The 26259-nt window shown below is 36.7% G+C and overlaps 3 protein-coding genes across 5 annotated transcripts in view; 1 reads left to right on the top strand and 2 right to left on the bottom strand.

Annotated features, from left to right (window-relative positions):
* Positions 1–3008: 3008 nt before the first annotated feature.
* On the top strand, positions 3009–14944 carry LOC122536730 (peroxisomal (S)-2-hydroxy-acid oxidase GLO5). 2 transcript variants are annotated; one of them, XM_043669343.1, is made up of 9 exons: positions 3009–3224; positions 7934–8075; positions 8367–8518; positions 12394–12649; positions 12752–12880; positions 12963–13095; positions 13176–13292; positions 13354–13465; positions 13535–14944. In XM_043669343.1, exons 2-9 carry the CDS (start codon positions 7939–7941, stop codon positions 13600–13602), a joined length of 1104 nt encoding a protein of 367 aa, XP_043525278.1. In that variant the 5' UTR covers positions 3009–3224; positions 7934–7938; the 3' UTR covers positions 13603–14944. The 2 variants fall into 2 exon arrangements, with proteins under 2 accessions (XP_043525278.1, XP_043525277.1); XM_043669342.1 differs by lacking the exon at positions 3009–3224 and adding an exon at positions 7411–7691.
* LOC122536729 (N-acetylgalactosaminyltransferase 6-like) lies at positions 8643–12234 on the bottom strand. The gene is made up of 2 exons (XM_043669341.1): positions 11666–12234; positions 8643–11325 (listed from the first exon to the last, which is right to left on the bottom strand). Exons 1-2 carry the CDS (start codon positions 11867–11869, stop codon positions 9697–9699), a joined length of 1833 nt encoding a protein of 610 aa, XP_043525276.1. The 5' UTR covers positions 11870–12234; the 3' UTR covers positions 8643–9696.
* Positions 14945–15566: 622 nt separating the features above from the next.
* Positions 15567–26259, bottom strand: part of LOC122536731 (TLD domain-containing protein 2-like) — a 28397-nt gene continuing 17704 nt past the window's right edge. The window contains exons 2-5 of one of the 2 annotated variants that reach the window (XR_006308462.1): positions 25137–25418; positions 23866–24035; positions 22332–22812; positions 15567–15652 (exon numbers count right to left, since the gene is read on the bottom strand). Coding sequence is in view for 1 of the 2 variants with exons in the window: in XM_043669344.1 (XP_043525279.1) it covers positions 22677–22812; positions 23866–24035; positions 25137–25418 (588 nt within the window). In the remaining variant the exon portion in view is untranslated. Of the gene's footprint in view, positions 15653–17327; positions 22813–23865; positions 24036–25136; positions 25419–26259 lie in introns of those variants that run through there. The other variant, XM_043669344.1, reaches the window with a different exon arrangement.

Genomic DNA, 26259 nt, shown 5'->3' with positions numbered 1-26259 from the left:
AAAAGCTTTTTTTTTTTTTTTTTTTTTTTTTATAGTCGATGAAAAGAAACAAAGACGATCGGAACCTTCCTATTATTTTTTTTTCTTTTTTTTTTTTTTTTGCACGGAACATTACTTATACAGAGAACAACAACGATGAAACGTGAATGCAAAAATGAGCAAGAAAAAACGAAAAAGGAAACAATATTTGAAATCTCGATAATAAGCGAAGGTGACTGATACAACACGTTAATCAAAATCAAAGGCAAATGCGTGTAAAGCAATGAAGAAAAGGAAAAAAAGAAAAAATGGTGAAGTTGTACAGTTGTATGCTTAAGCAAAAAAAAAAAGGGAAAAAAGTGATATTTATAAACAAAAAGAAAAAGACGCGAAAATGGGACGAAGAAAGAGAAACAGTTATAATAATTCGAAGCGCGCACGCGAAGTGAAATTTCATGAAATATAAAGTAAAAAAGAACGATAAAAGAGGATACAAAAAGAAAAAAGAAAAAGAAAAAGGAGAAGAAGGAGAAAAGAGTCCCTCGTCGATGTCCGTTTAGTTTTAGTTGTAAAGGTAATTTTATGTATTAACTCGATCGACGCTCTAGTCAGTAAAATTAAATAAACCGAAGGAGATTAACGAACCCTCGTTCATTTAGTAGCGTAGCTCTTGAAGTTTCTTCATTTTTTTTTTATTTTTTTATTTTTTTTCTTCACCAGTGCGACGATTGTTCGAACGATTTTCGGTTTCTTTCCTTCTCTTTTTCTCGTTTCAAGTAAACAATGGTGCAAAGGAAACAAAATTCCCAAAGTTTCAATGAAACAGAGCATCTTTTTCGAAGCATCATCGTCTTTTTTTCAATCGGGGCATCAGGAACCTATCCACGGGACACATCCGCTGCTTGTTCAGTGCTCGTGTTTCCTTCATTTGCCTTTGACAATTCCCCCCCCCCATCGAGGCTACTTCGAGAATGGAAAAAGAAAAAAGCCAAGCGATACGAATGAAACAAAGGAAATTGAATAAAAAATTAAAAAGAGAAAGGAAAAGAAGAGGAAAAGAAAAAGATACGAGAAACGTGAAATGATTCAACAATGAAACTACCTCGTTAAGCGGTCAATGTATTTACAATTAACACGCGTACTGATTTCATTGCCGAACCCTTTGCGCTCCATCGATGAAATACATTCTTCCGTCTTTGGGGCGTTCTTTTTTTTTCTCTTGATTGATCCGGCGAGAAATGACCATTTTGATGCTGAGACAGATTGGAAAATATCATCGCGCCGTTGCTGGATTTTTACTTTGAATAACATCGTGCGTAAAACCGAAGAGCACGCAAGGAACGATGACGGATCGATTGTGACGGCATCGTGAAAGGTTTAAATTTATTCCAAACTGCCTTCTTACACGCGAAAACGTATTGGACTGCAAAGGGTTAACGCAAGGGCAAGAGCCTGTTCTCTGCCTTTAAAGCGTCAACCGCGTTATTCGATAAAGCAGAACCTTATAAGTTTGCATCTTTCTTTCTTTGAATGGCTGAATTCTGTTTTGGCGGAACATGTTGGGCCGGATTGTTCATTGATTACTTTTTAAGAAAGCTCGACACACGGGATCGATCCATTTTCATTTACATCCGTTTGAAGAAAGGAACGGAACGAACCTATTGATTTTTGATGGTTCTTCTCGAGCGAAGTGCCGAACATGACCATCGGACGAGACTCCTCTCCAACTTTGTATCTTTGACACTTTAAAAAGTAATCGAAAAAACGTCGTTAAGTAATCGTCAGGCAGTTTTTGTCGACCTAATTAATTCGTAAATTAAAATGGATCGTCCTCCTCCTCCTCTCCTAATCTGTGTGTTATCGCAGATTACAAAAGCGGATAAAGATGTCCAAATCATTACCCTGTTACGGTTCTCAGTTTTCAGCACGTGTCTAACAAAAATGATCTGAATAAACGAGGAAATTGCAAACAGAAGATAGACGGAATCGTTCTTTTTGTTCACTTTTGCGTGATTCTTCTTTCTCGATTGCTGTTTCGATCGTGGAAGGAAGAAAAAAAAAGAAAAAAAAAACAGACATAAACGTAGTAGGACTGACGACTCTTAGAAAAAAGAAAAAAGAAAAAAAGAAAGAAAGAAATTTGGCGATGGCTCTCACGTGATGATCCTGTTCACGTGTGTATACGAATGAAATCGTTCGACATCCGACGTCGAGTATCGTATGGAAATTTAGTCGGTAGATAAAAAGAGATTATATAAAGCTCGAAATCGTGGTTCGATTCGACGTTGAACGTTTTTTTGTTTGGCCTTCGTCACTCGTGCGACGAGTGTCTGCCTATCAAAGATAATAAATAATGAAAAAAAAAAAAAAAAAAAAAAAAAAAAAACGGAGCGTGAAATTTCGCTAGACTCGTCTGAGAGCGTTGATAATCGAGCCAGCCGGTTTCAAGCTGATTTCGTTCGAAACCAAATGTAAAAGGAAGTGTGTATATATGCTCTGTGTCCGTCAAATACACGCTTTTGTTCAATTTTTCCTTTTTTTTCTTTTTTTTTTTTCTTCTTCTTTGTCTTTTTATTGCGGACGAAGTCTTACACACTAAAACTCGTTGTCAAGCTTGCGCGTGAAGATGCAAAGATTTATCTTCTTTTTTTTCTACGGTTCTCCACGCGCGATTCTTTTTCAATGAGATGCGTCTACGAAACGAATGCGAGTTTTTAATAGCAGTTCACGATTGTACTTCACAATACGAAAATAACGATCGAATTGTACAGGGATTGAATCGGGAATCGAAGATCGTTCGGTTCGATTAATAGCGACGTAAAATAATTCTAATCGCTAGGTTTATGAAATATTACACGATATCACAGATACAGTGTTGTTTACGAAAGTCTTTGAATCGTTGCGTTCCTTATTATTGAGATTATTAAGATTGAAAAACAAAAAAAAAAAAAAAAAAAAAAAAAAAAAAAAAAAACAGTGTTTTGGAAACAAACGAAGTGTTCATGTTTTGTTGGAAATGTGTGAGTAAAGTTGGAAAAAAACCCGATAACGTAAACAGAATTGAGAAAGTAAGAAATATTGCTTACGGGAATCAGAAAATTCTTGGAATTCTTCGCGGAAGGACATGTGATATAAACTCGGTATTCAATATATAATCAGTACAATTTTCAGTCCATGCTAAGGCACAATCTGAGACGCAAGTGTTCCGTAGTAAATAGTAATTTCACGAGTGTGGCTACAAGAAGGTAAGAGCAAGCTGAAGTTGTTAGTGAAATTAATGAAGAAAATTGTACTAAACAATTGAGAAATTCAAAAATAAAAGGAACATTGCGAATAAAGTTAAACAGGGAAAAAAATTAACTTTTATAGAAAAAAAAAAAAAAATAACCCACTGCATTCAAAATTTGTTGGGATAATTGCTATCAGTTTCGGAAAGAATGTTTTGCAATTACTTGCAGGATAAAGGCATTATCTTCTCATTGTCAGACGTTTTCGGCCAGTAGTTGACATTATCACGGAGATAGGAAAATTATTTTTTACCATTGGCATGGATTGATACAAAAATAATTCATAACTTTTAACAATTTTGTGACTCCAGTATACTTGTATACGTTTCTTACTTTATCAATTCTTCACATTGATCACGTTATCGGATTTCCTTTTAAACGTTACTCACACACTTTTTAATCTCTCTTGTCTATTCACCGCGGTGTCGCGGCGAATTTTACATCTCGATAATTATGGATACGATGATTCGAAGACTTTTTTTTCGTGAGCTTGACTGTACGGACGGGTACAGAATATTAATAACCTTCGCTGTCCTATATTAGGACTAAACTAACGTCACAAGCGACACGTTTCTCGATTCGCGAATTACGACTTGTCGCATTGAAAGAAAAAAGAGGAAGAAAAAAAAGAAATACGAGAAGGAAGGGAAAGACGGAGCAAAGAATATCCCTTAGTTATTAGAGATGGTGAGACAATGAAATTTCGCTGCACAAAGATCATCGCAACTGCACAAGATCCACTGTGTCTCGTAGCAGAATATCGTTCGGTTTCGTACCGTAGACGACTGCCAGAAAAAGAGATTTATAAAAAAAAAAAAAAAGACTCCGTGAGAGAACTACGTTCCTTGTGACACACAGCCCATGAATAAAGGACAACCCAGAGATATTCGCAGGACGAATATAGAACGTTGCTCGCGTTCCTCGAAGCCGTTTCCGTTGTCTGTATTTATTTGAAAGGGCTGCATTGTGCAGGCATTAACTAATAGAGAATTCTATGGAATGTTGAAACTTAAAAAAAAAAAAAAAAAAATTAAAAAAAAAAAAAAAAAAAAAAAAAAATAGAACGAAGAACTTCGATCACGTTGATCCATGAATCAATTATCACACAAACGAGAGTAACAAGTGATTATTAACTTGGTTCGAAGCGATAAAGTTGAAGACGAAAATTCGACGACGAGGGAAGTGAGATTTTCAATCGGAAAAATCCCTCGATACCTTTCCGCGAAATACACATCTTCTTTCTTCATTTGTTAAACAAATGTGACAGCAGAGAGAGATGTGATTTTCGCTCGTGCATTTTGCCCCTCATCGAATCGCGCGTTTCTTCCAACCTTCCCGAAACCGAATCACGAAGAAACGTGAACAACGATCGATACTGTTTCCCCATTCGCGTGCTGTTAATTATCGGTTTTATATCGAATCGAGATAAACCACTCAGCCTATGGTGCTTCAATAGATTGTGCCTCGTCGATCTCTCCAATTCATTTCCGTTTTCCTTTTTTGTTCGTCCCGAGTGTGAAACGATCTGTGATTCTGATCGTTGGGATCATCGGTTCCCTCAGTCTACCAAGAATTTTTTAAGGCCGAAAACACACGCTTGCTTAACAATTGAACGTTTACATCCTCTTGTAGAGGTAATTAACTCTATTTTTCCAATCGTCGAATCTTTTTTAAGAAAGAGATCGAATTCCTGGCGTCGTTTTTTTTTTTTTTTTTCAAAGAAAATATCGAAGAATAACGATACTACTATTTTTCGTAAATGGTTCAGTGTGGTTAAAACTTGAACCGCTATGATCGAAACGCGACACTGTTTTCCTAGAGAAGAGAAAATCGCCGTGATAATATCGTGAAATAATCCGAGAAACAACTTGAGGTAAGATTGAGAAATTTCTTCACTACACTGCGAAGGGAGAAAGGGAGAGTCTGTTAATCGATTAATCCGATGTCTTCTTTTAGGCGTCCACGACTAGAAAAATACTCGCTTGTAAAACCAAATATTGACGATCAAACGAAAATGATATCAAAAAAGAAATGAAAAAGAAAAAAAAAAGAAAGAAACAACAACAACAAAGAATGATACTCCTAATTTTGGCAGTCGATGGACAAATTTAAACAAAAAAAAAAAAGAGAATCATAGAGCAAAGCATAAAGAAGCTAAAAAAAAAAAAACATAACCGAGAAAGAACGTACTTCGTATAAGATGGCTAGAAAGGGAGACTAATCGCTCACGTCAGTTTCTGACATTATTCATTTTTACAAATAGGCGCATTTACGTAAGCATTTTACTTACTCGAACGTTAATAAGAAATTGTGCCAACCGAGTCTGCGATCCTATGAGGATAAGGATAATTAAAAAAAAAAAAAAAAAAATGAAAGGGAAAAGAATCGACGTGCCCTTCTCTCTCTCTCTCTCTCTCTTTCTCTCTATCTATCTATAAATATATTTATGGCCCCCTGCAGACTTTCATTAATATAAATAATTAATTAAGATTACATATACATAGTCTCGATTTAAACACGGGCATGATCGATCCATTTCCATCCGTGAATCGCAGACGACGGTTCGCCACACGATCCGCACGGAGGCTCTCGATTTCTTGATCGACGCGACAAATTCACCTCGTGCGCGAGGAGGGGGGCGTGAATAGCTTCGCCGCCCCTGCAGAATCATTTGTGTATTATTTCTAACAGAATGTAATAAAGTACGGTTAAAAAAAAAAAAAAAGAAAGAGGAACTGTATCGACCCATTTCCACGTTTCCATCTCCGTCCTCTCTGTTCGATAACCTGAAGATTTCTTGTGCATTGCATTTGGTAGTAGACAGCGATTTAAACAAACTTAACTTCGCCGATGCAAAAATACGCAACAGATATGCAATATCTATTATTGCACGTTTCACGAAAGAGAACCTCATTTTAATTTTTACTGCGTCCATGAAAATATTTCAGTCGATTTTCGCTCGTTTTCGTTGTAATCGGCGGAGTTTGAAGTTCACTCGTCTGAACGCTATCGAATCTTTTTCTCCTAAGTCACAAAGTAACAAATTGTATCTTGCACAAATGCCGATAGACACGCATTTAAGATTGTTTTTTGCCTAAAAGAAAGATTATTCGTTACTGAAAATGTTACGTTCAGCGAGCATTGCACAAGCAATTTTTGTCAACACGTTTTTGGGACATGTTTTTTTTTCTTTTCTCACAAAGTAACAAATTGTATCTTGCACAAATGCCGATAGACACGCATTTAAGATTGTTTTTGGCCTAAAAGAAAGATTATTCGTTACTGAAAATGTTACGTTCAGCGAGCATTGCACAAGCAATTTTTGTCAACATGTTTTTTTTCTTTTCTCTCGCTAATCATCGATCGGGCTTCGAAATTTTCACGAGACCCCGCCGTTTCAAATTGTGTAATTTAGATAGTTGCGGCATTCGACGATAAGCACGGAAATATTACGCATTATCAATCTTATCAAGAGCGCAATCAATAATACAACGCTTGTAGTTAACTATTATAATCGGGTTTCATTTCGACGGCATTCATCGACACGTACGAATTAATCGTTTAATCGGCATAATCTAAAACGCGTGTATGAATCGCCATTGAAAAACTAATCAATGATTGCAACATAGATCGATATTGGAACGTATTTAATTGTTAATCTCGCATGTTACATAAAGAAAAACTAATCTTTCGAGTGCTGAAATATTTTAAAAAAGTCTCGAGTGCTGAAATATCTTAAAAAAAAAAGAAAAAGAATCCTAATCTTATAATTAAATAACGTACTCTATCGTTCAGAAGTGTTACAACATTCGCTATTTGCCACCGAATGTTTTTATTTTACATGCGCTATTGTAATGTTACATAGCGAAATGAAGCGAAATTACAAGTCCCGACACAGTGTGTCCACGTTGTACGTATTATTTTTCTGCGTAACTGTTCGCAAGGATGATCGTCAATCAGTTTATACTTGACCGATAACCGTAACAGCGAACTTTTAAGTCATCTACGTCTATATCTGAGCGAGTTATGACCATTAATTACATCATTGTGATCCCGTGTTGATTTCGGAATACAGACGGCGATTCATTTTCCGGCATTCGGGGAAACACACGAGCCTTTCATTAAATTCCGCAAAGATAAACAGCGTCAAGATAAAGTGAACAGTTTTATCAGTAACATTAGGGGGCACGCTACCTCTCCGGGGTTATCTGGATGATTTCGCGTCAGTTTCTGTCACTAGTTGTAAGGCCAGTTGTCGGAGCCATTTAAATTGTACGATTTCCTCGCTCCGGGAATCAATCGACTCATGGTTTGACTGTTCAAGAAGAAAGATCGATCTGTCTCGTGTCGCCAGTTTTCCTTGCGTTCGCGCGAGTGTCAAGTTAATTAGTTAATTTTGATCAGTATTCGCTGCGTATAAAAACGGTAATTTCATTGGAAATTCTTTTTAGATTTATACACGGTGTATGTAATTGCGAAAATATTCGAATGGTAGAAACTCTGTGCATCGTGCGATTTATTAGCACTGTAAATGGACTCGATTATGTTAATGATTAATTAATATTTCGTTCTGGCACAATGTTTGATGCCTGTTGTACCATCGGTTCCGAAATGCTTTACACGCAAATGTTCAAATGCTTGATGTGAATTATTAATATTAATCGTAGATACCATGGCTGAATCAATGATCTGTATCGAGGACTTCGAGAAGTACGCTTTAAAGCATCTGACGCCGTCCGTCAGAGATTATTACAATTCTGGCGCGGGTGAGATGTTCAGTTTGAAGCTGAACGTGGAAGCTTTTAAAAAGTAAGTGTTAAAAATGAGAATGTGCAAAACCCTCGAAAGTGTACGATAAAATTTTCTACAATTTCTCGCGATTCTTTTTCTCTAATGAACAGTCAATGAAAAATCTGACACAACTGATCATGTCAAGATAAAAAAAAAAATTGAAAAGCAATTTCTTTAAAGAACATGAAACTGAATCAATAGGATTATAACTATAATCCAAGTACATGCATAGTTTTCTAATCTAATCTATTTGTTAATCTTGCTAATCTTATGATTTTCCATTAAAAGAAAAATTGCCACGCTTTACAGGTACAGGATAAGGCCACGATTTTTAAGAAATGTTTCCAAGAGGGATTTGACCACCACGATTTTAGGTGAAAGAATCTCGATGCCATTGGGAGTTGCGCCAGCGGCTATGCAACGTATGGCACATCCCGAGGGCGAATGCGCAAACGCAAGAGGTACGCGTATCAAATTTTAACACTGATTACAATAATGTTCTATCATGAGTTTGCATATCATTTTCACTTTCACTTGTTGATAATCTCTCACTTTTTAAATATCAAACACATTGTGTAACGTATGTAGATTTAATAAAAATGTTTATTAACTTACGCAAATATCTTACAAAAATAGTTGCAATCACAAATACGTAACTTTAATTAGTTCGGTTAATCGGCGACGATCACAGTCGAACTTTTTTCACGTTTGTTAAAAATATTATAACGTGGAGTATACGGTGTAGAATTGAATAAACAACATACACGATTTCCTATAAAATAGGCAATTTTTTTCTCTTTTTTTTTTTCTTTTACTTTAATTTATTCGAGTCTGTACAGAAATTAAGTTGTCGTTTTCCTCGTCATATAGTTACAAATATACATAAAAAAGTCGCGTTGGATCGTATAAAAAGTTAAATGATCGATAATTCATTATATATGCAATAAGATGATATGTTTGCAGACATTGTCATTTGTTTAAAAATATTACTTATCATTACTTAGCTCCTTTGTAAATGAAAGTCTTGTACAGAAGAATTCTTGATCTCATAATCGCACGAAAAACAAATTTATCCGTCTACTCTTGTACATTATAAAATGTACATCTCGCTTTACTTCAGTCAAATGAACTTAATCGACTAACTCTGAAAAAATTTGGCAATAAGGTAATTTTATATGTCGATCAGTTCGTTTATAAATCCTTAACTATGCTAGTTGTATTAATAAAAAAGGAAATACCTATAAAATTGAGCTTTGAAGCGAAATTACTTTGTAAGTAAAGTAATCACTATAATTATAACGTACGTAAGTTCTAAATGCAGCTATACGTTTAAGGCACAACAGAGAGTTCGTACAGTATTTACATCGATGGAAATGCGTTAAAAAATGTGTCACCATGGGAATACTGGTAAGAATTGCTTATAAAAAAAAAAAAGAGGAAGCAATATTTCATGTCGTATCATGTGTAAGGCAAGCTCGCAATGTCAAAATATGTATTTTGATACAAAGAGACTGAATTCAATTAATAAAATTTCAGATGACTAGTCAATGAAAATGGAACGTATGTTTGTATATTTATACATGTAACTAAATTAGACGTTTAGGGGCTAAGAAAGTTACGGCAATAAAAGGCAATCGAATTAATGTCGTTTGGGTCCCACGTTATCCCAGTTATTAATAGCTTTCATATTCACTTTCTCTATTCTCCATTTCTGTGTGGCAGCGGCTACGTCACAATTCGTCACGAAGACTTTTTTGCTTGCTGGATCCATGTCTAGACATCTCGACGAGTAACCGTGCATCAGCCATTGTTTCTCAACGTTGTAACGCCACAATTGATTCCCTTGACCTCCGTGGCAGGGATACAAAGTGACTGGTGCTTTCGTACCTCCCTTCGAGACATCTAAACATTCTGTACGATCCTTTGGTCTAATGTCTTTGTGCCAAGTCAATTTGAATTCTTGTTCTCCTATAATTTTTGGATTATCCTTTATGCAGACATCGATCGCAACGAGTTCGTCTTTCCTTCGTTTTTTCGAGTCCAGGCACAATTCTGGCACGCCTATGTTACGAATTTCTCCAGATGCAAAGTCATCGGGCTCGACGGGTGGATACACGTCGACGAGATCAAACGCTATGTTTTCCATGAACCACTTGAACGGTTTGCAATGTAGCCTAGCTCTCAAATCTCTTTGCTCTTTCAAATTTCCAGGATCCAGTGACCTCAAATGCGGTCGTCTTCTGTAGATATACTCTGCATACTCATCCATCCACACTTCTGCTACTCTCTTGTAATTCTTTCCCAAAAAGTCCCCTTTGCCTGGATTGGGAAAAGGTGGGAACTTTCTATAAATGTGACCTACTCTCGAACAAGGGGCATCATACATTTGGCCACCACACTGCCAAATTTTGAATGATAGCTCATACTGTTCACCTCCCCATATATCTAATTCTGGATCATATCCACCTAATTCCCAAAAGAACTTTGCGCTAATGGCAAATAGTCCACCTGCCATTACTGGGCTTTTAAATGGCTCTGTTGGATTTTGCAGATCTTCGGGTAACAATGGCAAGCGTTTGTAGTACAATTCCCAGTCAAAAGCACCTCTTGCGCCTTCATCTTGAGCTCTGTACTCAAATGTCTCATAAGCTATCACATCAATAAAAGGGCACACGCAAGTTTTGTAGTTCTGTGCAATAGGTTCTAACAAAGGTGGCAACCAATTGACATTTGCCTCACTATGAGAGTCCAAGAATACAAGTACCTTTGCTTTTGCAATCTTTGCACCAGCTAACCGACCTTTAATTAAACCAGAACGCTCCACCAATCTTACAACTTTCACTTTTGGCAAGTGTCTGGCTATATAATCATCTAAAGGCTTTTTCAATTCTGTCTTGGTGCTAGCATCATCGACCAGTATAATTTCCTTGAGAAGAGATGCTGGTGAACGGTTAATAACGCTCCAACAAGTGCGCATTAATGTGCTAAAGTGTTCATTATGGAAGGAGACTATCACAGAAACTGAATCAAGATTTTTCAAATATTTCTTCTTCTTACAGCCAGGGTGCCTAATGTCAGGTACTGAGCGGTTCATTGAAATCTCATCGCTGAGCGCAGCATTAAAGCCATTTACCTGATATAACTTTTCTTTCAGTGCATCAAGAGATGGCGAAAGGAATGCAGGTTTCCCATGTTCACCCGTTCCACTCCTTTTCTTCTCTTCTTCAATTTTCTCATAATCGTGCCAGTCTATTTTCTCATCAATGTCCTGCAAAAAAGTTCCATTCAAATATTTATGCCATTAACAATGAATCTCACCTTAATACTACAGAATCACCAGAGTAGTCAAATTTGTCTTTCTCACAGAGAAATTTTGTAAATTTATAACTCGCATCATACGCCTTGCTTTGCATTTACCTTTTCTACAAGTATTTCATACTTGAATTATTGAGTTATTGACAGGTTCCAGCGCCAATGTAGAAATAAATATTATTTTGCACGGGGGCTCGTGAAAGCGACGTACGCTACTGCGCGGAATGCAGAAGGCTAAGATATATTGCTAAACCTGTTTTACTTGCGCCAATAATGAGCAGGTCTTTAACCCATACCTGATAAAGATGGTCGTTGAAATTCTGCCTGGAATCGATGAGATTCTTCTGACTGTCGTCAATGCCAACCAATACGGCGATCGGTGTCACGATTTCATGGTTAGGTGATGTCCGCACGTAACGAAACACAACGACCGTCAGGAATACGGTGAAAACCGCCAGTAGGAAGAACTTTATCAGGCTCACGACATTTCTTCTCATCATCGTGAAACACTCATGTCGCGCGATGAGACCTGCGAAAACCCGCTGCCAGTCACCGGCCTGGCAAACTATCTGCGCGAAACTAACCTCATGTGTGTGCAATCGGCGGTAGCTTATCAGCTGCTATCTTCGATACGGAACGTTGGATAAATCTGTCGCGATAAAAACACATGGGGTAGAGACGGTTGCCACGCGTCGACTGAGGATCGATCCTCTGGAATCGAAGCGGTTCTCGACCGGCCGGAGTGCATTCGATACATTGAAAACTATGCACCATCTTGTTCAAAAACACTCTAGGTCTGGCCCTCTAACTTTTGAATGTTTGGTGTTTAACGTTCTCGCAAGGCACAGTTTAATTTTTGTCGATTAAAAAGAAAAGACAGATGGTTTTTACTCGAAGAATAAACTATTTTCAAACTACATTTAGATCTAGAAGATTTAAATGTAGTTTGAAAGTTCTTCGAGTTTCTAGACATCTATGTAGAAAAGCGAGAGATAAAATCGAGTCGATATTTTAATTTTTTCAGCCGCCCAAGAAGCGGGCACGATCTACATACTCTCGACGATATCAACAAGTAGTATTGAAGAAGTCGCCGAGGCTGCGCCAGACGCGATAAAATGGTTCCAGCTGTACATATACAAGGATCGCAATGTTACCCTAAATTTAGTCTCGAGAGCGGAGCGCGCTGGTTTTAAAGCTCTTCTTCTTACTGTCGATGCACCGCTATTCGGCGACAGACGTTTAGACATTAAGAACAAGTTTTCTCTTCCAAGTCATTTAAGGTAGTGGTCGTATTATTTAATATTAAAATTTTGACACATAAAATATGAAAAAAAAAATATATATATATATATATACACACATATATATGTATATATTTTTAGATTACGAAACTTTGAAGGAGAATTGTCCAGTAAAATAAACAATGCCGAATCTGGCTCTGGTTTGAACGAATACGTCACGAATTTGTTTGACGCCTCCTTGACGTGGAATGACATCAAATGGCTGAAAAGGTTGTTAGATAATTTCGTTAATTTCAATGGAATTTCAATTGGAAGGAGTTGAAACGAATACCGAGTTAATTGTTTCTTGCAGCATCACGAAGCTGCCGCTCATTTTAAAAGGAATTCTCACCCCGCAAGACGCACTGTTAGCCATCGAATATGGAGCATCGGCGATTGTTGTTTCAAATCATGGCGCTCGGCAAATTGACACTATTCCGGCCTCGGTTTGTCATCTCTCTTTGTAGAGTGTACTCTTTTCATATTATATTACAATATTCAATTAGAATAAATGTAATTTATATAGATCGAGGCATTGTCAGAAATAACAAAAGCTGTAGATGGTAGAATAGAGGTCTACATGGATGGGGGTGTGAGGCAAGGAATTGATGTTTTCAAGGCACTTGCTTTGGGCGCCAAAATGGTAAGAATATAACAAATTATGCAAATTGTTGTTTCAATTCCTATTTTTATATACTTTGTAGGTATTTGTTGGCCGACCAATGTTGTGGGGTTTGACTTGTGACGGTAAGAATGGCGCAAGAGCGGTTCTCGAAGTGTTCAGGAAAGAGATTGATGTTGCATTCGCGTTGTCAGGTATGATAGTCATTCGCGTGGAATTACCATCGTGTGTAATTTTATAAATATTTCAAAATCAATTTGCAGGCTGTGCTACTGTCAATGACGTTACGAGAGACATGGTTCAACACGAGTCTTATTACAGCCGTTTATAACAAAAAGAAGATGATGAAGTTAATTTAATTGTAACAGGTTCCTTTAAAAATTAATGACCACTTCGATGGACATTAAGATTATCATTTAAGATTATCATATTTATCTTAGAAATTATTTCAAAATTAAAATAATCAATAATAATTTTAAGGGCATTTCAGAAATGCTCGAGTCTAGAAGTTACTTTGTTATTATAATTTTCCTAGTAGTAATATATAGTTTGAGTAACGTAGTTTATGCTTACACGTCGAGTTATTTAAAAACAAAAAAAAAAAAAAAAAAAAATTGAACAGCGTATATAATAATAAAAGGTATACTGTCTCTACAGTTTGAACATTGAATGACACTGGAAACGTTTTTCTTCACAATATTGGCGTTTTATTGAATATCTCTTGTATATTCATCTTTGTATACATATATGCGTGTGTGCGGCACACATATCACAATTCACGAAGCGTATGTACGCGCACACGCATCCAAAGGTGATCCGTGGCTTCTTTGCAAACGGAACAAGATTGACTATTTTGACGTCGATATTACATACATAACGCACGAAACATGCAACAGAGTACTTGCATCGCTCTCTGTTCAATTTGCAAAATACTCACTCTCTTTTTTTTTTTTTTTCTCTTAATCCATACCACACCGCATACCGGAGGGGGGGGGGGGGTAGGAGGAGGAGAGAGGTTTGAATTCTCTTGGCAAAAAAATAAATCCCTCTCTGTCTTTCCGGTATATCCTATCCCCGGTTTAGTAACTCTGGTGCCGTCATTACAGTCGTAATTCTTTTGTTTTTTGTATTTTTTTTTCTGTTTGTTTACTCACAGCTTTACAACGTTACAATTAATCGTTACTTGTATGTATATATTTATATTTTTATTTATATATTTATATATATATATATGTATATGTATATTTATGTATATATGTATAGTGGCCTCGTTCGCTACAGATTTTCCTGTTTTGCTGAGTATGCACGCTGCGACGCTAAAATTTTTAGTTTATGTATACGCAATGTACACGTGTGTGGTAGTATATACACACATACACGCCTCCTGCCTGTACGCTGTGTGTATATATATACATAATATACGTTATATATACATGCATACACACGAACACTCGCATTTCCTCACCGATTTTTGTTTTTTTTTACACGCGGTTGCTTCAACGAAGGATACACGTTTGCGATATTATTTGCCAATGCAGATCCAACTATATTACAAAAATATAACAACGTGTTTGATAATTCGCCGTTATCTCTACGATAATCGTTATCTCCTAGATAAGAACGTTTCCCAGAAATGTGTCACTGTGATTTCTCAAAACGAAATCTATCGGATTCAGAAAATAAAACTTGTTCGACTCTCTCTATTAATAGACATAGATTATTCACGCGATAAGTTTTATCTTATTTTATTTTATTTTTTTTCTTCCTTTCGAGAAATGGACAATTTGCAGACGTGTATCCTCAATTTTCATCCTGTCCGATCAATCTTACACCCATCGACGATATTAAATATCCGCATATACACGGTATACAGTTGGCTAGATATATACGATTACGATAGATACACAGTGTGTTTTTGTTTGTGAGTTTTTCAGCGTGAGTTTTACTGTTCTGTGAGAATTTCGTGAAAGAATGATTGTTCGAAATCCTGTTGAATGGCGTCCTCTAAGATTCGGGATCCAGACGCGGGAGAGAAACTTACTTTCGCGATAAAGTGACGATTTAGGCGATAGTACATTAGTAAGTGTAAAATTCATTGGTCCAGAGAGTTGTGTGTGTTTGGAGAGGGCTTTTGTCTCCCCTGTCGCTCGGATTTTCTTCCTTTTCTTCTTTTTCTTTTTTTTTTTCCCCTTTCGATTTCTTTGCCCTCGATGATTCTCTTCCCTCGGACAAGGGCTTGAAACTGGAAACGTTGAAAAGTATCTTTTGAATCGGGAGAGGATATGCTTTGTTTTTCCTTTCGATATTTGTAAGCTTCTCGAAAGTTTCTCGACTATCGGGGATAGACTGAATGATTTCTATTCTTCTCTCTCTCTCTCTCTCTTTTCTTTTTTCTTCTCGATAGAACAATTTCGTTTTACCTTAAGCTGGCTGATATTTTTTGTTCTCCTGGGCCTCTTGATGCAAAAATTTCGTGATGCAATAATGTCGTTGATCGGTATTTCATGTGAAAAAAATGTTTCGAGTTCAGAGAGACGACATTTCCTTCTTCTTTTTTTCTTTTTTTGCTTTTTTCACGTCTTTTCCATCCCGATCGGTCGAACAAACGACAGCCGAAATTCCTTCGACCGATCGATCGAAAAAAAAAAAAAAAAAAAAGAACAACTTCGTTCTAGAAATAATCGCGAGGATGAATGACTCTTCGATCAGTGACGAAGCGCGACAGTGTAAAAATGTTTTTTAGAATATCGTTTGCGCAGTTCGCACGGGAGAGAGGTGGGAAGGGAGGGGGGGGAGGGGATTCGAGTCTTATACGTATATTTTGTTTGCTAGTGAGAGTACGCGGTACAATTACTGTTTAGTGTTGGTTTGTTCATTAAGGTTTTTTTTGTTTTTTTTTTTTTTTTTTTAAATCGACCTTCGTTAAAACATGGAAAAAGAAAAATAAATTGGTCAGGTGGCTCGTATATAACGAAATCACGAGGAAACAATGGAACGTATACAGCGTATGGTAATACTTTCAAGTAATTTGAAAACGAAAGTAACAGAGGGATAATAAAATAATAATAAAAGATAATCGTGACGGTACAATTTAACGACAGCATAAACCAGTGGACGATTTTTCATTTGCAAAGTGATCCAGAAAAGTCCGTTTAATAATATTTCTTTCATAAAAAACGAAATTTGTTTCGACTTTCGAAGAATTTCTTGGAGAATGTTCCACGTATCTCCGCGCGAAATGCACGTACTTAGTTATTTAGAGTAAGAGGTTGCTTATCGAGTCGGAGATCATATGCTTTGAAATCGCTAAAAATTCTCAACAACTCGACGAGCACACGACGATTTTTATCAGCAAGAACGGCAAAGTAAAGTGGCAACGCGCTTGAATCTTCCTGAATACGATAACATAGTACTCGATTCATTAAAACGTGACCGTTGTGTCACATTTATCGCTTTCAAGCACATATTGACTCGAGATATTTATTAAAACCCAAGTTCGTTCCACTGTTGATCTGATCGTAAATCATACCGGATCTAGAGTAGTTTGATTGGTTAATTGAAACAAAAAAGAAAAAGAAAGAAACTTTGAAAGTAAATTACTCGACGACACAGACGCAAGATAAGAACTTAATGTTCTGTGTTCCTCTCTCTATGAATATTCATTTCTGGTTGCTGTGTCTACGTGTAAAACAGACTACGGTTCAAGGACATAGCGTGAAGCCGATAGCCGATTCTCTGCAACAATCGATACACAATTTCTCTTTCAATTTCGCACGGTGAATCGGATTCGAAAATTGAGGATCGCTCAAGTATCATATGTATATACTGATATTCCTCCGATTCCTCACACGTTTTGAGCTTCTTCGTTTTTTCTTCGTTTGAAATATTCTCACCAACTTCCCCTTCTCCTTCTCGTCGTTCTCGAAGAGTTGTTTCTTCACGCTACGCCGATTATCAACAACGACGACAACAATATCTAGCTACAACATCGAAGAACATCGAATTGTTGTTGTTTCATAATTCACATTAGTTTTTTTTTTCTTTTTTTTTTTTTCTTCTTTTTGGTTATACATTTTTCGTTAATGCATGTTCAATCCCTGGCGGTCAGTCTGAATCTAATTGACAATGTGTATGTACCAAGAAAAGTTTCTCTTCGTTTCTAGCAAAAACTTGTTGCCTCTTCATCTTCGTCTTTGCATTTCGTTCTCCATTCCGTTCTTCTCTCTCTCTCTTTTTTTTTTTTTGTTTTGTTTTGTCTTTTTATAACGGTGTTGCTGTTTCTCTTCTGCTCTAACTCGCTAAACGTCCACTAGTCAACTACGATTATAGATACATATACTTCTTTTTTTTTTTCTTTTTTTTTTTTTGCGATTATTACAGCACGAGTAATAATTCTCGCGTGAGCTTTTATTTATATAGTTACTTAGTTGTTTCTCTCCTCCACTTTGGCTGTGGCGGAGGGTTCCTTGCTCGTTTCTATCTCTATTTCCGCTACGGAAATGCACCTCGATACACGAAACGGAGAAAGCTAGGACGACGCTTATTACTCGGTTCTTCCACTATGGTTAAATACAGCGAGCTAAGTTAAGTTTCATATTCGTAGGTGTTTCGTGAACGTTGTGATCATTCATTTTCGAATTGTCGAATCTTCGACGACACCTCGACACCCTTCTACTGTCAGAAGAATTTACAATGTACACGTCACTGGTAAAAATAAATCGAATTTTCCCTTCTTTCACTTTGCCTCTCGATTCGGAATAAACTTCTACAGACAGATTGAATTTTCATTCTTCTCGCGCTATTTTCTTTCCTATCAAGAAATTGTAATACGCAACGAGATGGAATTCGAAACTGGCTAGAGAGAGGGGTTCTGATTTCTCGACAAGATCTGACAGGAGAAAGATATCGGTTTCAAGCGGATCGAAACATACACCGCGCTCGAACTTTGTTTAAATCATCGGATATCATTGTACTTGTCGCGATGGACGTCGGTTCGATTCTTTTCTCGAGGTAACGTTCGAGCTCGCACGCAAACATGTATGTGTATCGCAACCGACCTCGTACAAGAAAAAAAAGGAGTATTTCGTCGTTCGATATTGTTAGGATCTCTCTTGATTTCGCAAGATGGTTCACGCTTAATCTACGATTTTCATTCAGTGGAGGCAGTAGCGTGTATTTCGGATCAGACGACATCTACTAGTGTTTAAGAATGTTTCTGAAGTTCGGTGAAGTTCGTTCCGAAGACAGAAGAACATGAATCCTTCCGGGCAGTTCTCATTTTCCCCCTCTCATTTCTTCGGTAACAGACGTGTCTCTCGAAACGTGTTGAAAAATTTCGATAGCATTTAGAAAAAGAAAAAAATCTGTACAAACAGTGTCCTGACAAAGCGAATTAGTCTGCGCAGATGACCCTCTGATAATTTTATATTATACTTGAACGTTAGGAACTCATTCTCAAATTTCGCCCGATGAGACAAAATTACAGAACGTAAAAGGAAATTATACAACTAAGAAAGTACATAACGTACGTTTTCCTGTCGCATTATGCGGTCGCCAATAAGACAAGAAGAACACAAGGAACAAAAATGAACGAAGAAAACGAAAAGTAAAAACGTATCTTTTCTCAGACACACATATCATCTTCTTTTTTTTTTTTTTTTTTTATTTCACGTTACAATATTACATTTATTACCGTGGATTTTCGGCATTCAGAGGCGAGGGTCGTGAGTCGTTCTTCTTTTTTTCTTTTTTTTTTTTCCAAACAGAAATTAAAGAGAAAAATTTGCCACGGTCGAGCACACTTCGCTTCTCTTTTTTTCCTCTTTTTCTTTCATCGCGTCTCTATGTAAATTGGTATTGTCCTGGCTGATATACATATATTGTACATTATTATCAGAGATTTCCATCTGGAACCATTGTTTTTTTTTTTTTTTTTTTTCCCCTCTCTCACCCTGCCACGAAAGAAACAACTGTCCCGAGTGACACACTCGAAGCGAACTTCCTCCTTTTTTTCCTTTTCTATATTTTCAAACCGCTCTTTTATCTCGGTTTTTCTATGTTCTTCTTTAACTCCTTAGTATCACAAGAGTGCGCCTATAGACGCCTATAAACTTTAATACGTCCTAGACAACGCTATGATCGTGTTACTTGAAAACTATGCCTAACAGAAAGTTGATAGGTAGGCTACACGCAATTTGAATACACCTAAGTATTTTGTGCTCTCCGTGGCTGCGTTTCCCGCTCCTTTCTCTTCTCTTTCTCTCGAAATATATTTCTCCAATTTTGTTCCACTGTGTCTAGAAACCATGCTCCGTAAGGTTCTCTCCACTTCAAACCAAGACGATCGTTTTTTCCCTTATCTTATTTTATAAAGTGCATTTCATAACCAGTGCACGGAAATACGCTCGTTCAGATTTTTACGATTTTCGTCGCTCTCCCATTTCCATTTGATCTTCGAGCCCGATCCACGCCGGTAGTGAATATAATCAGAAACAACCGTGTGTTTTCCGCTATATCGCGTGGTGCTGCTTTAAAAAAAGAAAAAGAAAAAAAAAAAAAGAAATTCTTCGTCATTAAACTGAGCGAAACCACGGCTGATTTTAACGCAATTAACGCAGTTCAGTGACGTTGTTTTTTAAAGCAGTACTCTATGGAAGATCGAAAATCGTAGAAAGTCGTCACGAGAGTCGCGGGAACTGTTCCTGATAAAATGGAAGGAATGGCAAAACTGGTGTGTCTCGCTACGGTACGAAATGTGGGCGTCTCAGTTTCCTTTCTCTCTTTTCTCCTCGGTGTTACATCTGGTTGTGAAAACTGCTAAGAGAATCCTTCTCGCAACAAACTGGAGAACTCGCCTTTCAGATATATCTTCGTTTCGCACACTCTTTGACCCTTCGATTCGGAGATCAAGTCAATTACCAAAAATCTAACGAAGCGTGTGTTTTCTTTTTCTTCTTCTTTTTTTTTTTTTTTCTTTTCTTTTAATTTTACTGTTAAACAACGTTTAGTATCTAGCATTGTTCTCTCGGTTCTCGAACGGAAAAATTCACGGTTTAAAAAGCGGTAGAAACGATGGGTTCTCTCGCGACAGTCTATCGATTCTAAGTTAATTCACAGTAGTAAAGAGATAACTATAAGCTCGAGACAGTTTTCCCTTTTTTTTTCTGGTCGTGTCCTACGTCTTCATGGTTGTGTGTGTTTCTCACGACTGACATCGGGTTCGCTGATCCTCAGAGCCGAGCGAAATGCTGTTCGCAGTGTAGAAAAACTTTACAACATCTTGCAAAATACTTTCTGCTCGTTGAATGAATCGCAAACATAAATGTTAAACAGTGCATCGCGCTGGTGAATACTGTGAATTCGTTTATATATATATATATGTATCTCGGTTCATTCATCGAACGAGAAAGCTACAAACGGTGTTATTAAGAGCGTGTAACGAAAAAGAGTCTCGATTGCCACGGCGAGATATTCCTCTTTATTGTCAGAGTTTTGCATGATGCTCCCACGAAGAGATGTGTAACCGCAAGAGCGTCGACGCAACGACACTTTCTTTCCTTTCGACTCTGATCTGGAGGATCTTGTTACATATATTCTATAGTATTGAGTAGAACTGAAAGTACAGCGAGTTTCTTTTTCTTTTTTACGTGATTTTGATTACGCGTAAGTGCTCTATAGCAGAGGGAGAGAAAGAGAGCGAAGCGAGGCACAGGCGTGTGTGTTCGTTGTGGTCATTCGAGACACAAGAAGCGAACGCGCTGCTCTGATCTTCTAATTCGCGTGTTTCTACGATTTCTGGTTCGCATTTCATCGTGTCGATAATATGTATATATATATTATTTAATCGGTAACGTGCTTTTTAATCTCTTTCAACGATTTTCACGAAACTGCTTATCTACTTCTTCTTCTCCTGAAACTATCCTTTGTTTTCAGTTACCTAGGATCTTTCAACATCCAGAATATCATCCCATCGATTCGATTCAGTGGTGTATGTTGCTCGTGATCGTTTTCGAATCGATACCGTATGTTTTTCGTGTACATATATATATATATAATCGGTGTGTGTGTCCTTCGGGATATACATGTGAGACAAACTACACAGAGTGTCTTCTGCAACGTGTGTGTTTTCTCTTTCTTTAGCGTGGTATCATATGTTGTATGCTTTTTTCTCCTTCTTTAAAATTAACTTCTTTTTTTTCTTTTTCTTTTTTTTTTGTTTGTTTGTTATCTTAAACGATCTCGTAATATATATATTTACATTTATCTATCTACAATAAACTACACATCAACAAATACGGTTAGTTTAGCATTCTCGTAGTGTCGTGTTTTTCATCACGGTATTGTATCATCGTTATCATCATTAGCGTGATCCATTATGCATGTATCCATATATCGATCGATTCGTGACTTTTCTTTCGTCTTTCTCGCATTACATTGTACCGAATCTCTCCGTCATAGAGACGTATCCGTTTCTCCCTTTCAATCTCGATCACCATTCACACTTTCATCTCATTCTCTTCCCTTTTACTCGCCATCGTTGATCATCGTTAACACATATCGACGATCTTGTGATAATCTCCCATAAACGACGCACTATTACTAGTATCAATTAACGTTATAATTATACTCGCGACTAGTTCGAAGGCAACACCACGACCATAATCATAATCATCGTCGTCGTCATCATCGTACGTAACAAACAAATTCATTCATCATCGTGGTCGATCCTTCGATCCTTTTTACTAGAGAAAGAAAAAAAATAAAATAAAATAAAAACGAACGCCACGCGATCGCGTGAAATCAGAATTATCAACAAAAGTAACGACTCATTCAACGCGAAAACACATATACGCGAGTGTTTGTGGATATATACGTAAAAAAAAAAAAAAAAAAAAAAAAAAAAGAATCAAACAAACGTAGGACGATCGAAACGAGAAAATCGATCAGCAGTCATTCGCAGTCCTTGGTTTACAACTTGCTTGCTGCCCCAAATCTCCCATTATCAACTTCTTTTTTTTCTCTACTATACTTCGTTACAATAAAAATTACAGCTCTTCGCACGTCTCTCTCACTCTCACTCTCACTCGAAAAATCTCCTATTGACTTTTAACAAAATACGTCTGCGGGGGTTTTTTTCTCTCTGTTTTAAAAATCTATCGACGGTTAGCCGAGCTAACCCGGCAAATCCCGTTGATCGGCAATTTTAATCTCCTCTGGTAAAAATGTCTCTCTCGACGCCAATTGTCATCCTCCGTGTTGTGATATCTCACGACAATTCCATTCCACCACACCGCGCTCTGAGACTCACTCTCCCTCTCACTCTCTCTCTCTCTCTCTCAGGATTCAGGTCAGATTAGGCTGCGGCGAGGGCGTAGTTGCGGACAAGGTGTACGAGGAGGCTGTGTCCTATATGAACGCCCAACACTCCAGCGTTTTCACAACGAAGTCTTCTCGGGGCGCGAGCGGCTCGTTCCCATAAGTGCTGCACGTTTGTGTCCTGCCTTGGTACAGGTCCCCGTCCAGCCACAGTCCGAATTTTCCACTGGGAAAGCGATAAGATATTATTTGTTAGCCTCTAGTGGACTTTAAATCGACTGGACATCGATCGACACACTCGGCCAGTAATTTCCGACTATTTCTAAAAAATTTTTTTCCCCGAGGTCGTTAGCGATGAATTTTGTATATTCTATTTTACACGTGGAAATGGAAATCTACCAACGTTAGTAAACAAATTTTGAATTCAAAATGAGTACAAATTTAATGTTACGTTATTACAAATGATAATAAAAAAATATTGATAGGATTGATGATAATATACAATTCTAATTATTTTTGTTGTATTTTTTAAAACATTTGACAATCTAATTAATAAAATGACTCAGAGTTTATTCGTGTTTGTTGTAATTAAGGTAACAAAACAAATATAATAAAAATAAAATAACGAAACAAAAATACAATAAAAATAAAATAACGAAATAAAAATACAATAAAAATGAAATAACAAAACAAAAATATAACAAAAATAAAATAACGAAACAAAAATATAATAAAAACAAAATAACGAAACAAAAATACAATAAAAATGAAATAACAAAACAAAAATATAACAAAAATAAAATAAAAATAAAATAAGGAAACAAAAATAAAACAACGAAATATAATAACCAAATTCGTGCATTTAAACACTAACTTAATTTTATAAATTTCTATCTGACTCTCCTCTCATTGAAACGGTCTGCTATTAATTAATTAATCAATTGATACAAATTTTTTTATTAAATGCTTCCCCTATGGAAAAAATTCCACAGAGACGAAAGAGGAGTAATGAAAGTCACCCTTGACCACCAACCTTGAGACCACAGAGTTTCATAACAAAATTAATCCACATTGGCATAAGTGTAATCTCTTCAATGATCCCTTACTAAATCCACTGTTTGTATAATGAAATTAACATACTCTGTCTTCAATGATCCCTTGCTAAATCCACTGTTTGTATAATGAAATTAACATATTCTGTCTCGTCGTAGGAGTATTCACCGATCCAATGAAAGGAAAGTCGAAGTACACTTGAAAATGTTGAAAAATGGTCACTTACTCCCCGGCGCCGATGGACAGGCTTTCGTTGTTACCCTTGATGAAGTAAAGATTGTCGCCGGTCCAGTGGAACGCCTGGAATTTCGGCGTGAATTTGAAGAGGAGGGACTCGCCGGTTCCGTAGAAATGGTCGCTCACGTGCAGCGAGCACGAGGTCAACGCACCAAATACCTGTAAACCACGAGATTGCAACAGATGATTCACCGGCTGCGAAGGAACTGTATAACGAGGCACGTAAATGAATCCTCCTTCTCTGCCTCGAGGCGTGCATTTCGGCGAATATGCGCGTCACTTTGTTCAGTCGCGGTCACTTTATTTCGTTTTACTTTCGATTCAGAGGTGGAGAGGGATCGAGAAATCTCTCCGGGCCTTTAATCTCAGGAAAATTATATTTCTTGAATTAATTACAAAATCTTCGCGATAGGGGATGAAAAATATTTCTCTGCGCTCTAAGGAAAATTCTAAGGAAATTTTAAGGATTTTCAATCGATTAGAGTTCGAAAGAGGTTCGTAGAATAAAAATAATTTAATATTATGATAAAATATTTTCGATTCAGAGAAGGAAATCTCTTCGGGCCTCTAATCTCAAGAATATTATATTTATTATATTTTAATATTTTATATTTTTAATATTATATTTATTATTATATTTTATATTTTTAATATTGTATTTATTATATTTTAATATTTTATATTTTTACTATTGTATTTATTATATTTTCTTGATATATTTACTTTATTTCGCAATAGGGGATGAAAAAAAGAAGAAAAATATTTATTTTTCGCGCTCATTCCAAGAAAATTACATCGATTTTCAATCTATCTAAAATTGAAAAGAGATTTGTAGAATAAAAATAATTTGATATTATTTATTATTAATGATACAATAATTTAATATTTTCGATCCAAAGGGGGAGGCGGGATCCAAAAAAATCCCTAAGTTCAAGAATATTATATTTCTTGACGAATTTACTATAAAATCTTCGCAATAGAGAAAAAGAGGAAAAGAAAAAGAAAAGAAATATTTCTCTTCCAAGGAAGTTGCATCGATTTGCATCCATCAAAATTCAAACGACAAGATAAAAATAAAAATAGTCTTAATATAGTCTAAAAATATCACGACAAGCGTTTATAGTTTAACGTCACGATAGGAAAAAAAAAAAAAAGATAGCTTAATATTATAATATAAACTACGAATATAATGTAATACAATCAGTATAATATTACGACGAGTAAGGAAATTCCAAGTAGAAAGTTTCCCTCTTAACTTACATTGCCCTCTGTATCTTCTATCACCAAGAGGATCGGGCTCTCTACCTTGGCCATTTTCCTGTACATGCTGTTCAGACTAAATCCATGTTGGCTGGTGCTGAAGACGAGGGTCCAGAGGTATCCCTCCGCCCTGGCTGGCAGGTGCCGGCACAGTTGTTCCCTGTGCTCGTCGCTGAGGATCTCAGTGGTGCCAACCAGGTCGGGAACGATGACGTCGTTGTCTATGGAGACGGCGCTGTTCGTGTACAGAGCTCGCCTGAGCTCCTCGCTCATAGACAGTACCTAGAAGGTTAAATTCAACTGTCAGTTGAGAAACTGGATGATTCCGCTTGCTTCGCGGAAGAATCGGTGGAGGGATCTACGAGATCGATCGCTGAGTTTGTCGCCTCGAAGTCGCCAACGATTTTATTCTGGACATTTTTTTTCCACCAGAAGAAGATATTATTTTTCATCGAGAATTTCTTAACTGAAAAAGAGCAGCGCGACGCTTTTAGACTTTTTCTTTCTTCTTGCGTAAGAATTTTCTTTTCACTCTTGCGGAATGAGGAAGCTAGGATGATATTTCATGGGATATACGTCTACGAAAGTTTTACACGCGAAAGCTTTTAATAACCCTCGAGACGTTGAATATTTTCGATAGATATGTATCGTCGAAGTTCCTTGCGAGAGTTTCGCAAGAAGCTTCCACTCTTCAGTGAAAAATTGGCTTTAATTTTGACGATGGTTGAAAGTCTGTTCTGATTTCGCGTTTTTTAAAGTTGCATTTTATTTTTATTACCGCGCGCGAGAAGCAGCTTTTTCAGAAACGAAGCCTCGAGAAAAAGTCTTTTGAAACGACTTATAATTAATGAAAAAATTGTTTGGAAATTTAAATTACTTAGAAAAAGGCAAGAGAGACTTCGGTCACAAGCTGCGACTGATTGGACTTCGATCCTTTCAACATCCGGAGAAAATTGTTCTTTTCTAAACTGCTGTCCCACGATTTTACAAGAAAAAAAGATACTAATATATATATTAAATATTAATATCAAATTAAAATTAAATCAATATTAAATATTAAATATTAAATATTAAATATTAATATTAAATTAAAATTAAATCAATATTAAATATTAATAGTATT

This window comes from Frieseomelitta varia, unplaced genomic scaffold, assembly GCF_011392965.1.
Source record: "Frieseomelitta varia isolate USP_RPSP 00005682 unplaced genomic scaffold, Fvar_1.2 scaffold_868, whole genome shotgun sequence".
In the NCBI taxonomy this organism is placed as follows: Eukaryota; Metazoa; Arthropoda; class Insecta; order Hymenoptera; family Apidae; genus Frieseomelitta; species Frieseomelitta varia.
This window is presented reverse-complemented; position numbering and strand designations above follow the sequence as displayed.

Bases quoted from the DNA above. Each gene is read 5' to 3' on its own strand.
- LOC122536730 (XM_043669343.1), top strand. From the start codon at position 7,939: ATGGCTGAATCAATGATCTGTATCGAGGACTTCGAGAAGTACGCTTTA. The intron at 8,519-12,393 runs GTACGCGTATCA...TAATTTTTTCAG, and splicing joins CGAATGCGCAAACGCAAGAG to CCGCCCAAGAAGCGGGCACG. The intron at 12,650-12,751 runs GTAGTGGTCGTA...ATATATTTTTAG, and splicing joins TCTCTTCCAAGTCATTTAAG to ATTACGAAACTTTGAAGGAG.
- LOC122536729 (XM_043669341.1), bottom strand. From the start codon at position 11,869: ATGATGAGAAGAAATGTCGTGAGCCTGATAAAGTTCTTCCTACTGGCG. The intron at 11,326-11,665 runs GTATGGGTTAAA...ACTTTTTTGCAG, and splicing joins TCAACGACCATCTTTATCAG to GACATTGATGAGAAAATAGA.